This window comes from Stegostoma tigrinum, chromosome 8, assembly GCF_030684315.1.
Source record: "Stegostoma tigrinum isolate sSteTig4 chromosome 8, sSteTig4.hap1, whole genome shotgun sequence".
NCBI lineage: Eukaryota > Metazoa > Chordata > Chondrichthyes > Orectolobiformes > Stegostomatidae > Stegostoma > Stegostoma tigrinum.
The window spans coordinates 85200678-85216718 of record NC_081361.1 but is presented as its reverse complement, the minus strand read 5'-3'; the positions used below and the strand labels follow the sequence as shown (position 1 = coordinate 85216718).

The window sequence follows — 16041 nt, the reverse complement described above, 5'->3', positions numbered from 1 at the left end:
CCTCAAGCCTTCTCTACCATTCTATAAGAACAAGGGAACATAGCTTTAAATCGAAGGGTGATAGATATAGGACAGATATCAGAGGTAGGTTCTTTACTCAGAGAGTAGTAAGAGCGTGGAATGTCCTGTCTGCAACAACAGCAGATTCACCAACTTTAAGGGCAATTAAATGGTCTTTGGATAAACATATGGATGATAATGGAATAGCGTAGGTGAGATGGGCTTCAGATTGGTTTCGCAGGTTGGCGCAACATCGAGGGCTGAAGGGCCTGTACTGCGCTGTAACGTTCTATGTTTCTATGTAAGTAGATTTGCTGAAAATTTAGAAGATTTTGCTTAACTTTTCAAATCTATTTCCTTTTCCCCTTCATTGGAAAGATTTGCATTTTCAAAACTTGATGGGCCTTAGAATATCACCATTATCACTTTACAGCAAATTCATTACACTTTCAAATATTGTCACTGTCTTTTAATCCCTTATGTTAAGATATACAGAAGAAGGATTTAGTTCTATGTTTGCCACATGTTCACATATGCAAATTTGTTGAATATGTTAGTGTGACATTGTGTTGTTCAGGAATCGATCCAGTGCTTTGTGCATTCTGCTGAATTATGCATCATTCCCTGCTGCTTCAAAGATAATTCGATGCTTTCCCCCAGAAACAAGTCTTGCTGTTGAATGTGCTGCAGACGATGAAAACAAAAATTTGTAATGCTAGTTTGACATTTTTCAAAAGTCTTGGACTACTCAAAGATAAATGCATTAAAGCATTATGCAGCAAGGTGCTGAGGTACCCAGCCCAATGCAGCTTGTAACTGATGTCCATAAAAGAAAAAAGAGCTCTGATGAAGGGTCTAGGCCCGAAACGTCAGCTTTTGTGCTCCTGAGATGCTGCTGGGCCTGCTGTGTTCATCCAGCCTCACATTTTATTATCAACCTCCAGAGTTGTTCCCTGACATCTGTTGGCAAAGTTGCCCTCAGGCAAAGCAGCAATAGCAGGATATATAAGGTGTTTATGTCCTGCAGCAAAATGGAGAGAATAGTGAAGGTTCTTGCTCTAAATCATTATCCATTTGTTCATGGTCTGTAGAGAGCTGAAGAATAGGAGCACAAGCCAATCCCTATTTTACAAGTCAGAGAGAACTGTGGCTGTTTGAAAAGCTGACGTGAGATCAACTAACTCAGCCAGCATTGGTAATTGAACTGAAAATCTTCTTGGACATTGTGATGAGATATAAGCCTGGAGTAATCAAAGTTAGTTAAAATTATTCTTTTCATGTTCCTTGCTGATGAAAACAAATTAGAATTGATTTTATGAAATCAGTTTCCCAACAGTAGACATTGTACCCCTTGAGTTTGGCAGACACAAAAGAAGTACTAAGATTCTCAAATGCCCAAGTAATAGACGTTAAAATGAAAATAATTCTAATTCTGCTATCTTATGTTAATGGACCTACTTTGCATTGAGCTGACAATTTACAGCATTCCCTGTGGGTAAAGACTCCCTGTGCTGCAAAGAAGCAAAATAAGATTCGGAACTGGTAATGATTTTCATTTTTTAAAACAAATTGAGCCTGTGTACAATAGAAGAACCAACTCCTTGTCTTTCAAAGCTATCCTCTGATATTCTTTAGTCTTCTAGTTTAGCTGAGTTGGTAACCTATTTATTTTAAAGGGCATTAATGTTAGCATAATTGAAGTCTCATAGCCCACAATCATATAGAATTCAGATTTTATTATCATCCACCTTCAGCCTGTGTACAATAGAGAGTTGCTGGATGAGTAGTTGTTTTATGCTGACTTACTATCTAAAATGCTACGGAATCACTGGCACAGTAATATGTGTAATCTGTGCAGCATCACTTAAAATCTGGCAACGATGAGCCCCATAAGCCCTGAAATCTTTCCTTTTCTGGGGCTGGTTCTCTTCCTTATCCCTTCCCTTTTGATGCCATTAATTCTTGGTGAATTTGGGCAGTGGAGGTATTCTAGGATCTTACTGGACAGATAAACTAACATGAAGCAAAAGGTCTTTCTCATCCATAATTCTGTTGTGATGTACTGTGTGCTGTGCAACTCCATCATAAATTTCTACAGGAATTGCATGTATAAAATGTGGAATTAGAACATTCAATGGGAAAGTTGGGAATGTTTAAAAATAGATCAATGTACAACTTTTAAGATAAGGGTTGAATTACAAGCATGTTTTGGTTCACCTAACTCTCATTCTCTCACACATCTTCACTTTGTCTCTAATTCCCACGTGCGAACAACTAGTCATTAGGAAAATAAAGCATCAACAATTGGTCCTTGTAAAGAAACAGTCCATTTTCTTTTACTAGATTACATTAATACACTTTCTGCAGTGTAATTCTGCAGTACTGCATAAAATATCATTTGTAATTATCTTTGTTTTTATGTAAATCTATTTACACATTCTTGTTTGATATTACAGTAAGAAAATATATTAAATGACTGAAACCTTCTGGCAAAAGCAGTTACCTTCTTATTTGATATTTACAATGACCAACATTTAAAGAAACATCATCTGACCATTTACCTGTTGCAAGCTGACAACTTTCAGGCACAGGGCCTGAGCTTTCACTTGGGGACAGCCACAAAGTCTTTCCAAAGAGTCACCTCCAGTGTCCTTAATATTTCAGCTACTCAGTACCTTGTAATGAAAATTAAACCCATCACAAGAACAGGCGACAACAGGAACATTCTATGGAGTGCTTCCAAATTTTACCCTGCCATTAGTTACTTCTAAGAATTTATTTGGAATGTTAAACTTGTGCAAGCAGAAGCTACAGAAATCCAGTCCTAGGCAGCGAGTGGCTAAGACACTGACTGTTTCTTGATTATGTTAAATATATTTTGAAGTGCGCTTTGACAACAGACCATCCTCCAGGTTATTTTCCCAGAGATCTCTAGTGCTGCCCATGCCGAGACGGTGACGGTGGTTCAAGTTTCCGTGACAAAGCTGTCAAAATCATCATGAACTTTTCATAACGTTCACTTTGGTTAACTTGTGCTCCTCTGCTTCCCCACAGCAGCCTCATTGCAAACTCTGTCTGAAATGTCTCAAGAAGTTCTTCATCTGACTCGAAACCTAAGAATAAAGAAATAAGGGCATTCAAAACCGTGGTGGAAAGCAGTGGAATTAACAACTGCGCAACAATTCAAGATGCGGTTGGTAAAAGGAGCCAGTCCCTATCTATGGAAGGATAAATTTATTGGGGAGAGGAATATGTCAAACCCAATCTGCTTAGTCTTCGTTGACCTTTGTTGTTAATAAATAGCTTTATCTAGTGATAATGTGCATTATTTTGTCTTGTTTATGCATATTTATGGACTTTTTTTTGTATACAGTTGTTGGAAGTGTGAATTCAGAATTGGCTGGCGCCCAGGCATTTTGATCCATGGTGATCAAGGGGACAAAGTCAGAAGTCATACCATCCCAGGTTACGGTCCAATATGTTTATTTAAAATCACAAGCTTTCGGGGTGCTGCCCCTTCATCAGGTTCCCTTTTGATTCTTTTATGGAATGGGAGGAACAGTTGGCATTACCTGCCCATCTTTGAGTGCTGTTGAGAAGGCATTGGTGAGCAACCTTCTTGAATTGCTGCAGTCAATCTGCTTTAGCTACACCCACAGTGATTTGCTTTAAGCTTTTCTGTAACGATTTGACATGACTCTAGGCAGCATTGCTAGAGCAGTTACAAATCAGTCGTATTGTGTGCTTCAGGACGTAACAAAGGCCAGACCAAGATGGGATAGCAGATTTCTTTTTTCAAGTAAATGTCATGGTCATGAATACTGGGACGAGCTTCCTAATGCTAGATTTATTCCATGATGGGATTTGAACCGGCGTTCTCAAAGAATTAACACGGGCCTCCGGATTACTCATCTGGTAACATTACCATAATGTCACCATGGTGTACTTGCAAGGATAAATTGTTCTCAAAGTAGCAACTTCTCTCAGTCTGAACAGCTGGCCTCACCAGTTTCCGGTGCTGATAAGAATGGTCTTGCAGAGCTAACAGGGCTGGTAAAGGAGTCTCAGTTCACAACATTTTCTATCAAAACAATTCAGGAATTGCTTGGTAAAGTTCAGAGTAAAGTTATTTAAAACGTACAGCTCAAACAAACTGAGAATGTAGAACTCATTCAAGCTGGTTACTTAAGAAAACATTGCGCTGACCTTTGCTGAATAGCAGTTGTTCATAACACAGCAATTCCAGAACCGAATAACTTTCGTGCAGCATTCATTTAAACTAATATTATTACAAGATTCAGTTTCATCAGCACTTAACAAAATTCTCTCAGTCTGAGATCAAATGAGCTGACTGCAATGTTTTCTCCATTCAATGGCCAAGACGCTCACCTGCAAGAATCCGTTTTGCATTAGCTTCGAACACTGCAGCATTGTATGTGAAGATGCGAGCATTTTCCAGGTGTTTGAGCATTATTTCACAGCCCTCATCAATGTTTTCCCATAACTCAGTCGCCTCCAAGGTAACAAACTCCCGCTCCATCAGAGTAATGAGAGGCATAAGGTATGGAACTGTTATCTTACTGAGTGGGATCTCTTCTAAAAGGGATAAAAAGAAACAAAAAACACCATCTAGCAGAATGCAACAATGTGGTAAATAAAAACTAAAATTGCTGGAAAAAGCAGCAGGTGGAACAACATCTGTGGAGAGGTTCGGGTCCAGTGACCCTTCTTCAGAATGTTAACTCTGCTTTCTCTCCGTAGATACTGCCAGGCTTACTGAGTTTTCCCAATAATTTTGCAGTTCTTTGGTTTTTTTTGTGTAATGTGTTAAATAACATACTTTAAGCTGCTTTCAAAGTGATACTTAGAATTCTATTTCATACTTCCTGTAAATTTGTATAAAGATTTCACCACAGCAGTTTTAAAATTAATTGTAATAATAAATACCTCAAATACCTTCAGCTCCCCCCCCCCAATCTTCTCCAAAGAAACTGATTACCAATAGGTGTGCGCTGGGTAAATGATAGCTCCCCAGTGCTTATTCTTTACTTTAGAGCCTGGGCAGCAAAGAATCAGACAGCTATTCAGTCAGCACGGCCTGATCCTGCACTTAGCTAATATCTAAGCAAACAAGTTAGCAACACAAATTGCACCTGGTTTTTCTCCACTCCTTCTTTAGCTAAGATGTTGGAGCTTTCCTGGTTTTCGTGTGTCCCCTTCAGAGGTGTTTATGTTTGTGAACTGACAACTAACATTCATTTTACTAACTCTATTTTGGCCTGCGCTGCACTATGAGATTATGTGAAGCAGATTCATACAGGTGGAAAACTTTAATTAAAGACTGACTTGCATTTATAGATCTTCTATTCATTCACAAAATTTGACCAGCAATGGCAAGACCAGCATTCATTGCCCATTCCCTGAGAAGGTGGTGGTGACCAACTTTCTTGAACCACTGTAGTACATGTGGCATTTGGGCATCAACAGTGCTGTCAGGGAGGGAGTGCCAGGATGTTGCAATCCACAGAGATATTTCTAGTCAGGATGGTGGGTATACTGGAGAGGAATCTGCAAATGATTTTTCCATCTGCTTGCTGCCTTTGTCCTTCTCGGTGGGTCATGGGTTTGGAAGGTGCTGTTGAAGAACCCTTGGTGAGTTATGGCAGTGCATCTTGTAAATGTTACACATTGCCGTCACTGTGGGTTCATGGAGATTTTAATGAATATTTAACATGTTGGATGGGGTGCTTTGTCTTGGATGGTGTTGAGCTTCTTGTTGGTGCTGCATCCACCCAGGCAACCTGAAAATATTCTGTCATACTTCTGACTCGTGCCTTAGATGATTTTAAAGCTTTTGGGATTAATTTTTATTTAGTACCATTTCCGAATGTAAGCTGACATTCCGGTTCAACTTACACTGATGGCCTTTTGAAGTGTCATCAACATTGTAGGAGTGTTGTAACTAATTTTTACGAGCAAGCTCCCTTAAACAGCAACGGGATACTGACCATATAATTTGTTATTTCATACTGATTGAAGGACAAGTGTTGGCCAAGACACAAGGGAAAACTCCCAAGATGGAAATAGTGCTCTGGAATCTTTTACATCAGCCTCAAGGGGAGACAGGTTATCAATTTAACTTTTTATCTGGAAGTTGACATCTGACAGTACAGCACTCATTCACCTCACCGCTGCATTGGAGAGTTAACTAGATTGTTCGACTCCGACTGACTCTGAAACTACAATCCTTGTGATACAGAGACAAGTATAGTGACAACTGTGCTGCAGTTGATGAGAACGAAGCCAAGATTTAAGGCAGTGTTAGGAACTAAAGTCTCCCACATTGTTTTAAACTGCATCAGATTAAATGGTTTGCTGCTTCCTGCATGAATCACCCTAAACTCTTACCTCTTCCCTCGTTTAGCGCTTTGATGCATGGTTTAAGTGTCTTCTCATAAACAATGGCACTTTCAGTGTGTGTACGTCGCAGCACTGTCCAAGTTTCTTCTAACCGTGTAATCTATGCAGATTTGAGAAGTAACATTAGAACAATTCTTGTGTTGTATGAACAGGTGCCTCTCACAATTACTGCAGAAATAAGACACACCAGCATCAATTCAGATTTCTTATCTCAGTTCAAATCCACAACATGCCCCCAAAACTTTTCTGCTATTGTGAGGCACTGCTGGACACTGTCCACAGAGTTAGGCACACCACACACACACACACACACACACACACACACACACACACACAGGTGTGCGCGCACACATGCACACTCAGGCGCGCGCGCACACATGCACACACACATACCGCACACACACATACCACACACACACAGGCGCGCACACATACACAGGCGCATGCACACACACACACACACACAGGCGCACGCACATACAAGCACACATAAACACACAGGCGCGCGCATGCGTGCACACACATACACAAACACACACCCACCACACAGACACGCACACATACACACCACACACACGCACCACACACACATATGCACCACACACACCAGACACGCCACACACACCACACAGGCGCGCGCATGCACACACACAGGCGTGCACACACGCACACACACACAGGCGTGCGCGCACAGGCACACACACACACACAGACACACACAGACGCACACGCACACACACATACAAGCACACATAAACACACAGGCGCGCGCATGCGTGCACACACATACACAAACACCCACCACACAGGCGCGCACACATACACACCATACACACACATGCAACACACACCAGACACGCTACACACACCACACAGGCGCGCGTGCACACACACATGCACGCACGCACGTGCACGCACACACATGCAAACACACACATCACACACCACACGTGCGCGCACACACATCACACACCACACACGTGCGCGCGCGCACACGCATGCACACACACAGACACAGGCACACGCGCACACACACAGGCGTGCGCGCACACACACAGGCGCGCGTGCACACACACACACACACATATGCAGGCGCACATACACAGGCGCGCGCGCACACACACCCACACACAGGCACGCATCCACACACACACACACACAGGCACACAGGCACACACACACACACAGGCGCGCGCACATAGGCATGCAAGCACACACACAGGTGCACGCGCACACACCCAGGCGCGCACACATAGGCACGCGCACACACACACACGCATGCACGCGCACACACACCACACACACACACACCACAAGACATCACACACACACACACACACACACACAACACACACCGCATACACACCACACACAGGCACGCACGCGCGCACGCACACACACATGCACACACAGGCACCACACACAGGCACGCGCACACACACCACACACACAGGCGCGCGCGCGCACACACGCCACACACACACACACACACACACACACACACACACACACACACACACGGTTTCTGGCTAGCAATATGGAATGGGAACCTATTCTCAGCCATCACCTCCACTCTGACAAAGTTTACTTATGATAGAACTATAAAACACTAGACACAACCGTCGTCCCAGCAAAGTCAGGCACTGACAAAAATAAAATAAATCTACACTCATCCCGCTTCCCAGCACTTGGCACATAGCCTTGAATATTATAACATTTCGAGTGCTCATCCAAGTACTTTAAAGGTTGTGAGATTTCCTGCTTCAATTACCTTCCAGTGAAGAGCGATGCCAAAAGCGTGGGCTCAATTCTCACACTGGCTGAGGTTACCATGAAGGACTCGCCTTCTCAATCTCTTGATGCGATGGTTAAATCTCCACGAGTCATCTCTCTGTTTACGGAGAGCTAATTGGGAGGCAATAGCTGTGTGGTATCATTGCTAGACCATGAATCGAGAGACCCCGGTAATGTGCTGGGGATCTAGGTGTAAAACCAGCTATGGTAGATGGTGAATTTTGGAACCATTGAAAGTCTGGAATTTAGAACTTAATGATGAGCATGAAACCATGCCAATTGTCATGGTTCACTTGCATCCTCTAGAGAAGGAAATAGCTGTCCTTATCTGGTATGTCCCTGAACTGCCCTGTGGGCAACAAATGCTGCCTTGCCAGCAATACTCAATTCTGTGAGTGAGTTTTTTTTAGAATGGCTCTACGGTCCAGTGGAACCATGATGACTTTGCCTTTACTTGAAGCTAATCCAATTAACTTTATTGGTACAGTTTGGTGCTTAAAATACCATGAGAAAAGAAATACCTGAGGCATGTCCAATGCTTTCATGATGGCAGAGAAACCATACAGATCTCCCATGGAATATTTCAGCTCCAGTGCTACTTCGATGATCTTATTTAATACAGCAGCTCTCTCTTGAACATACCCCGTACAACCCAATACATCCACTGCTATTCCAATAGCCAGGGTATTATGCCTAGGAAAGAGAAAGCAGTTTTATTTACTGGTCTGGTCCCAGGATGGTACGCCAATTCTAAATCATGGGGTGGGTTTGAGTTCAAATAGGTTTTAATTTTAAGGTAACATAAAACAAACTGACTGAATTTTTTTAAAAAAAATGTCGTCATAACAGCCTTTTAAATACTATCCTGCCATGGGAGAAGGAAGCATTTAGAAAGTGTGCACATAAATAGTGCATTTCATGATTTCCGGACATCACATGAAGAGTGGTTGGGGTCTCTGGATCTGCTGTTTAGAAGGATGAAGGGGGCAGAAAATCATTAAAATTTACAAAATACTGACAGGCCGAGATAGAGTGGCTGTGTCCTCAGGTCCTACTAGTGGAAATATCTTCTCCACATCCACTGTATCTAGGCCTGTCAGTATTTTGTAAATTTTAATGATTTTCTGCCCCCTTCATCCTTCTAAACAGCAGATCCAGAGACCCCAACCACTCTTCATGTGACAAACCCTTCATCCCAGGATCATTTTGGTAAACCTCCTCTGGACCCCTTCCAAAACCAGCATGAGATTGTACACATGCTCGCCCAGCCAATGGGTTTGTTTGCAAACATTTCTTCACTCTGCTAGGTAACATCATTAGTGTGCCTCTGGTGAAGCGTCAGCGTTCTGTCCCGCTTGTTATCTGTCTACCTGGGTAGATGTCATATACATGGACTTCAGTAAGGCGTTTGATAAGGTTCCCCATGGCAGGCTGATGGAGAAAGTGAAGTCACATGGGGTCCAGGGTGTGCTAGCTAGATGGACAAAAAACTGGCTGGGCAACAGGAGACAGAGGATAGTAGTAGAAGGGAGTTTCTCAAATTGGAGACCTGTGACCAGTGGTGTTCCACAGGGATCTGTGCTGGGACCACTGTTGTTTGTGATTTATGTAAATGATTTGTAGGAAGGTGTAGGTGGTCTGATCAGCAAGTTTGCAGATGACACTAAGATTGGTGGAGTAGCTGATAGTGAAGGGGACTGTCAGAGATTACAGCAGAATATAGATAGACTGGAGAGTTGGGCAGATAAATGGCAGATGGAGTTCAATCTGGGCAAATGCGAGGTGATGCATTTTGGAAGATCAAATTCAAGGGTGAACTATACAGTAAATGAAAAAGTCCTAGGGAAAATTGATGAACAGAGAGATCTGGGTGTTCAGGCCCATTGTTCCCTGAAGGTGACAATGCAGGTGAAGAGGGTGGTCAAGAAGGCATATGGCATGCTTTCCTTCATTGGATGGGGTATTGAGTACAAGAGTTGGCAGGTCATGTTGCAGTTGTATAGGACTTTGGTTCGGCCACATTTGGAGTACTGTGTACAGTTCTGGTCGCCACGTTACCAAAAGGATGTGGATGCTTTGGAGAGGGTGCAGAGGAGGTTCACCAGGATGTTGCCTGGTATGGAGGGTGCTAGCTATGAAGAGAGGTTGAGTAGATTAGGATTATTTTCATTAGAAAGACGGAGATTGAGGGGGACCTGATTGAGGTCTACAAAATCATGAGGGGTATAGACAGGGTGGATAGCAAAAAGCTTTTTCCCAGAGTGGGGGACTCAATTACTAGGGGTCATGAGTTCAAAGTGAAAGGAGGAAAGTTTAAGGGAGATATGCGTGGAAAGTTCTTTACACAGAGGGTGGTGGGTGCCTGGAACACGTTGCCAGCGGAGGTGGTAGATGCAGACACGTTAGCGTCTTAAGATATATTTGGACAGTTACATGGATGGGGGGGGCGGGGGAGCAAATGGACACAGACTGTTAGAAAATAGATGACAGGTTAGACAGAGGATCTTGATCGGCTCAGGCTTGGGGGGCCGAAGGGCCTGTTCCTGTGCTGTAGGTTTCTTTGTTTCTTTGTTGTTTGCTGGGGTGGCTGGTCCCACTTCCAGTTCTGTTTCTCTGTGGTTTGCAGACAGGGTCTAATTCAATGTGTTGATGGAGTTTTGGTTGGAATACCAGGCCTCCGGGAATTCCCTGGTGTGTCTCCATTTGGCTGGTGCGTTCATCAGTATGTTGTCCCAGTCGAATTCCTGTCCCTTGTTGTACATGTGTAGTGTGACAAGTGAGAATTGGTTGTGATCAGTGACAATGGGAACTGCAGATGCTGGAGAATCCAAGACGATAAAGTGTGGGGCTGGATGAACACAGCAGGCCCAGCAGCATCTCAGGAGCACAAAAGCTGACGTTTCGGGCCTAGACCCTTCATCAGGGAGGGGGATGGGGTGAGGGTTCTGGTCACCCCATCCCCCTCTCTGATGAAGGGTCTAGGCTTGAAACGTCAGCTTTTGTGCTCCTGAGATGCTGCTTGGCCTGCTGTGTTCATCCAGCCTCACATTTTATTATCTTGAGAATTGGTTGTGTCTCTTGGTGGCGAATTGGTGTTTGTGTATCCATATCAACTCTGTTCTGGTTTGGCCTACAGAGTGTTTCTCAGAGTCCTTGCATGGTATTTTGTATACTACACCAGCTTTGGGTATGGGATCCTTCATGTTCATCAGTACCTGCCATAGGGTGGTTGTCGATTTGTGGACTACCCTGATACCTGGAGGTCAGAATAGTCCTGTGGGCATCTCTGAAATATCCTTGATGTACGGTAGGGTGATTAGTGAGTCTGGCCATGTTGCGTCTTCCTGTTGACTGGCTCAGAGGTAACAGCAGATTGTGCTTTTCGGGCATCCGTTTCTTTTCAAAACTCCGTACAGGAGCTCCTGTTCTGCTTTGCGTGGTTCTGGGTTGTTGCAATGGACAATGTTGGGGCTCATTTAAGTAGTGTCCTGATGCACATTTGTTACAGCAGAAGGCACCACCTCAACGCTGCACACTCTAGAATTAGTGTTGACAGGTTGCAAGTGGAACTTGGACTAAACAGTCTACAGAATCCAATAAAGGTGAAAGCTACGGGGAAACAGTCCATCGGGCCCTCAAATACTACCTCACACACCTCGCCCACCCTACCTCCAGCAAAATACAGGCAGTTGCAGTTGTCGTAGACGAACAACCTTGAAATTGTTGATTCAATCCTTAATCAAGAATTGTTATGAAATTATATTCAATAATTCTGATTATCAGTGAGGTAACAACTATTTCAGTTATCAGTTTGCTGACCAGCCCATCACTGGATAAGGTATTTAACTCTCTCATATAAGGGCGCAAAAGATTGCACGACATGAACCTTTCTCGTTGGTATTCTAGTTAATATCTACCCCATCCCACATAACATAAAGCCTATCTAGTCCCAACATTATGCCATAATGCATTTCGTGGGAGCTTACTGTGTTCAAATTGGCTGCTGCATTTCCGACACTAAAACAGCAATACACTTCAAAATGACTTAATTGGCAGAAGAGTGCTTTTAAATGTTTGGTGGTGGTAATAGGCACTTTATAAGCACATGTTTCTGTCTAACTGGTTCACCTACAGCCTTCAGCAAAGCAAATGTGCTATTTTCATCCTGAGTAAACCTCTGAGCTTCACTCTGTGACTGACACTGAGCGTGCCTGGGCAGCATTGCTCTGTCAAACTGTTTTGACCCCAAAAACAAATTAAATCTCAGTAACCCCTCACATGTCCCCTAGGGAGTGCATGAATGTTGGATTTGTACTTTGAACAACAAGAATGAAGATTAAGACACTGTCATGTACAGTAACACCATTGCAGAAATGATCATTTTGGTGGGATTGCAGCCATAGAGAGCACACATTGTGTCTGTCACATTCTCCACCTGCTCATCTTTCCATTGATCCACTATTGGGAGTAGCTATTTGACAACAAGAGGCATCACACCCACAGCTATTTCTGTCCTCGTGCATCAAGAACAGGTTGCTGAAAAATGTTCACGTTATCTAATACTGTCCTGCCCGACCTAAAGCTAAATGTAACACCCTATCTCATCCTTGATTTGATCCCATCACTGAGGCCAGAGTAACTTGATTAAGTCAATAATTATATACAAACAGAAACGGCAGGAACTGTGCAGGAGATGAGAATGTTACTTGAAATTACAATTACATGACTCTGTGTGTATACTGATTGCTGGTGAAATCCCCCACCAGAGCAAGCAGTCTTTTTCCTATCCTTCAAATCCCACCATCATTTTGAAGGTCTTGTTTAGATCACTCCTAAATACAACAATATTTGTGCAACTTGTTCTGAAGTCATTCTGGTATTGAACTTATCATTTTGTGAATGCAAATCCCAAAAGCCAAATGATGGGCTCCACATTTGCTGAGTTGAAGTTGGTTGGTTTGCAAAAGATTCTGTAAAGGGAGCACCCCTTGATAACGTGGCTTTATTGTTCTGATGAAATGGCAATACATCAGCACAAACTTTCAGCACCAGATCTCCCTTCCTGAAGTTCATTACACAGCAGTTTACAAGGCATCTGGATGGGTATATGAATAGGAAGTGTTTAGAGGGATACGGGCCCAATGCTGGCAAATGGGGCTAAATTTACTGAGGATATCCGGCATGGATGAGTTGGACTGAAGGGTCTCTTTCTGTGCTATACATCTCTATGACTCTAAGCGAACACATATTTCCAGATGGGGCTCTAAACAAGCCTCTTCGAAACTGAAATGTCACTTCCTCATTCTCCTCCAATACAACAGTTACCACTTCAAAAATATAACAACTGGATGATCGTAGCCCAATGTTCGCTTTAACCATGCTCTTGGCCTCCCACATCCCAGTTGAAGCACCCATGATGTGATTCCTACAGATTGAACTTCTCCTTCCATGACATTGTATTCGAACATTCCAGCAGGTGGCGCTGAGAAGCAGCAATCCAGACTCATTCCCTCCTGCCCAAGCATTGGCAATGACAAGTCACACACACGTTCCCTGCTGCAACTGTGTTACAGTCCAACAGGTTTATTTGAAATCACAAGCTGGAGATTTCAAACAAACCTGTTGGAACTATAGCTTGGTGTCGCGTGCCTTCTGACTTTGTCCACCCCAATCCAACACTAACACCTCCACATCATGGCTAGTCCCTTCTGCTGGTCAATACATTCAGCTACTGCACCACTGAGGTGAAGAAAGGGAGGAATTTTAATTAGTTTTTACTGCACAGTCCTCCCTCTTCCTTCACTCCATACCGTGGTGTAGCTTTTTCATTATATTCTGCTATTACTATGCACAGTATAAATAGTGCACTAGTACTGTTTACCTTTCTGTTAGATCTAGACGCAATTGGTGCCCATGAGGCAAGGTAATAAGCTCCAGACCTGAGCTCACTCCCATCTGCTGCTTCACTTCTTCAGAAATGTTAAGTATCCTAGCAACCTGGAAAGTTCAAAGTTCAAATTTATTAGTTGTAGACAGGAAATTGCCATTTTATTAAAAGGTTTATTTTTCAATTACTACTTATATCACTGCAAAAATAAAGCCAAGGGCAATGAGGAGACTTAATAACTAATGTAATCCAGGCAATCTATTCCTGAAGTATTGGGAAGTGGGAAAGACAACTAGCAGTTCAAATATGAAAAACACACAGGAATATGGGAGAGCTGATTATGTAAAGTTTTCCTTAAGCAATGGGATTACAGTTATTCTTGGCAACTTCTCAGCGCAAAAGGTTCAAACATTCATGCCTGAATAATTTACACAAATTCACCGTAACGTATTCATTAACAAAAATCAAAACTTGCTAATAGTTTGAATCAGAATAACACATCAAAGATAAAAGGTCAGGAGTTATGGTGCTAGAATCACAAAGTAAAGACAAGACCCTTTGTACCATCGGGTCTGCACTGACCAAAAAAAAATGGCTCAATCTGCACTAATTCCACTTCCCAGCGTGAGGCCACTGCCTTGAATATAACAACATGTCAAATGCTCATCCTTTTAAAGGTTGTGAGGTTTGCCACTAATGGGCAAATTAATCCAGAGGTCTGTGCAATCAATCTAGCGATATGAGTTCAAATCTCATAACAGAGGAGTTTAAATTCTATATGGGATGGCTCAGTGGTTAGCACAGCAGCCTCACAGCGCCAGGGATCTGGGTTCAACTCCACCCTCGGTTAACTGTCTGTGTGGAGTTCACACATTCTCCCCGTGTCTGCGTGGGTTTGCTCCAGGTGCTCTGGTTTTCTCCCACAGTCCAAAGGTGTGCAGGTTAGGTGGATCGGCCGTGCTAAATTGCCCATGGTGTTCAGGGATGTGTAGGCTAGGGGATGGGTCTGGGTGGGATGCTCCAAGGGTCGGTATGGACTTATTGGGCCGAACGGCCTGTTTCCACACTGTAGGGATTCTTGAAAAAAATCTACCCTCCCAGGCAGTGCATTCCCACCACCTTTGAAGTGAAAACAAATTTCCTCAAATCCCCCTAACCTTCCGGCTTTCCACCTCAAAATTATGGCCCCTTGTTATAACAGCAGCTTCCTGTCCGTGCCCCACAATCTCATACACCTCAATCTGGTCCCATCTCGGCCTGCTCTACTCTAAATAACCCACGCTTAGCTAGCCTCTCCTCAGAGCAAAACCGGCCCATGCTGGTGAATCTCCTCTACGCCCCGTCCAATGCAACCAGATCCTTCCTATAGTGCAGGGACCGGAACTTGACACAGTACTCTCCAGCTTCAACATGCTTTTATAATTATGCCACAACTGACAAAGGCAAGGGTCCCAAATGCCTTCTTAACAACTCTATTAACCTGTCCCGCAGGCTTCAACGATCTGTGGTCAAACACCAAGCTCTCTCTGAACCCTGATCTTCCTAGTGCCCTGCCTTGTCTTGTTACTTCTTCCAAAGTGCATAATCTTACAATTTCCAGACTTAATTCCATCTGCCACTTACCTGCCTATCAAACTGTATCCTCCTGTAACCTTCTTCTTCAGGGACCTAACCAATCCTTGTGTCCACAAACTTACTGATCATCATCCCCACATTTGCTTCTATATCATCTATATGTATCACAAACAATAAGGTACTCATACCATACACTGGCATCTAGTCACACAAACAATCTTCTCCCACCACCTTGGCTCCCATCACCGAGCCAATTTTGGATCCAATTTGCCAAGATCCCCTGAATTCCCCGTGCTTTAACTTTCATTATAAGTACCAGCTCACAGACACTGGTGCCTGTTACTGAAAACCAGGCGACATGACAT

The 16041-nt window shown here is 43.3% G+C and overlaps 1 protein-coding gene across 4 annotated transcripts in view; it reads right to left on the bottom strand.

Moving 5' to 3' along the window:
• Nucleotides 1–2352: 2352 nt before the first annotated feature.
• The window catches only part of bcar3 (BCAR3 adaptor protein, NSP family member), a 174250-nt gene continuing 160561 nt past the window's right edge, over nucleotides 2353–16041 (bottom strand). For 2 of the 4 annotated variants that reach the window (XM_048539998.2, XM_048539996.2), the window contains 5 exons: nucleotides 14096–14211; nucleotides 8736–8907; nucleotides 6409–6520; nucleotides 4390–4596; nucleotides 2353–3113 (listed from right to left, as the gene is read on the bottom strand). In XM_048539998.2, the coding sequence (XP_048395955.2) occupies nucleotides 2932–3113; nucleotides 4390–4596; nucleotides 6409–6520; nucleotides 8736–8907; nucleotides 14096–14211 (789 nt within the window). In that variant the 3' untranslated portion in view covers nucleotides 2353–2931. The remainder of the gene's footprint in view (nucleotides 3114–4389; nucleotides 4597–6408; nucleotides 6521–8735; nucleotides 8908–14095; nucleotides 14212–16041) is intronic. The other 2 variants (XM_048540000.2, XM_048539999.2) reach the window with 1 other exon arrangement.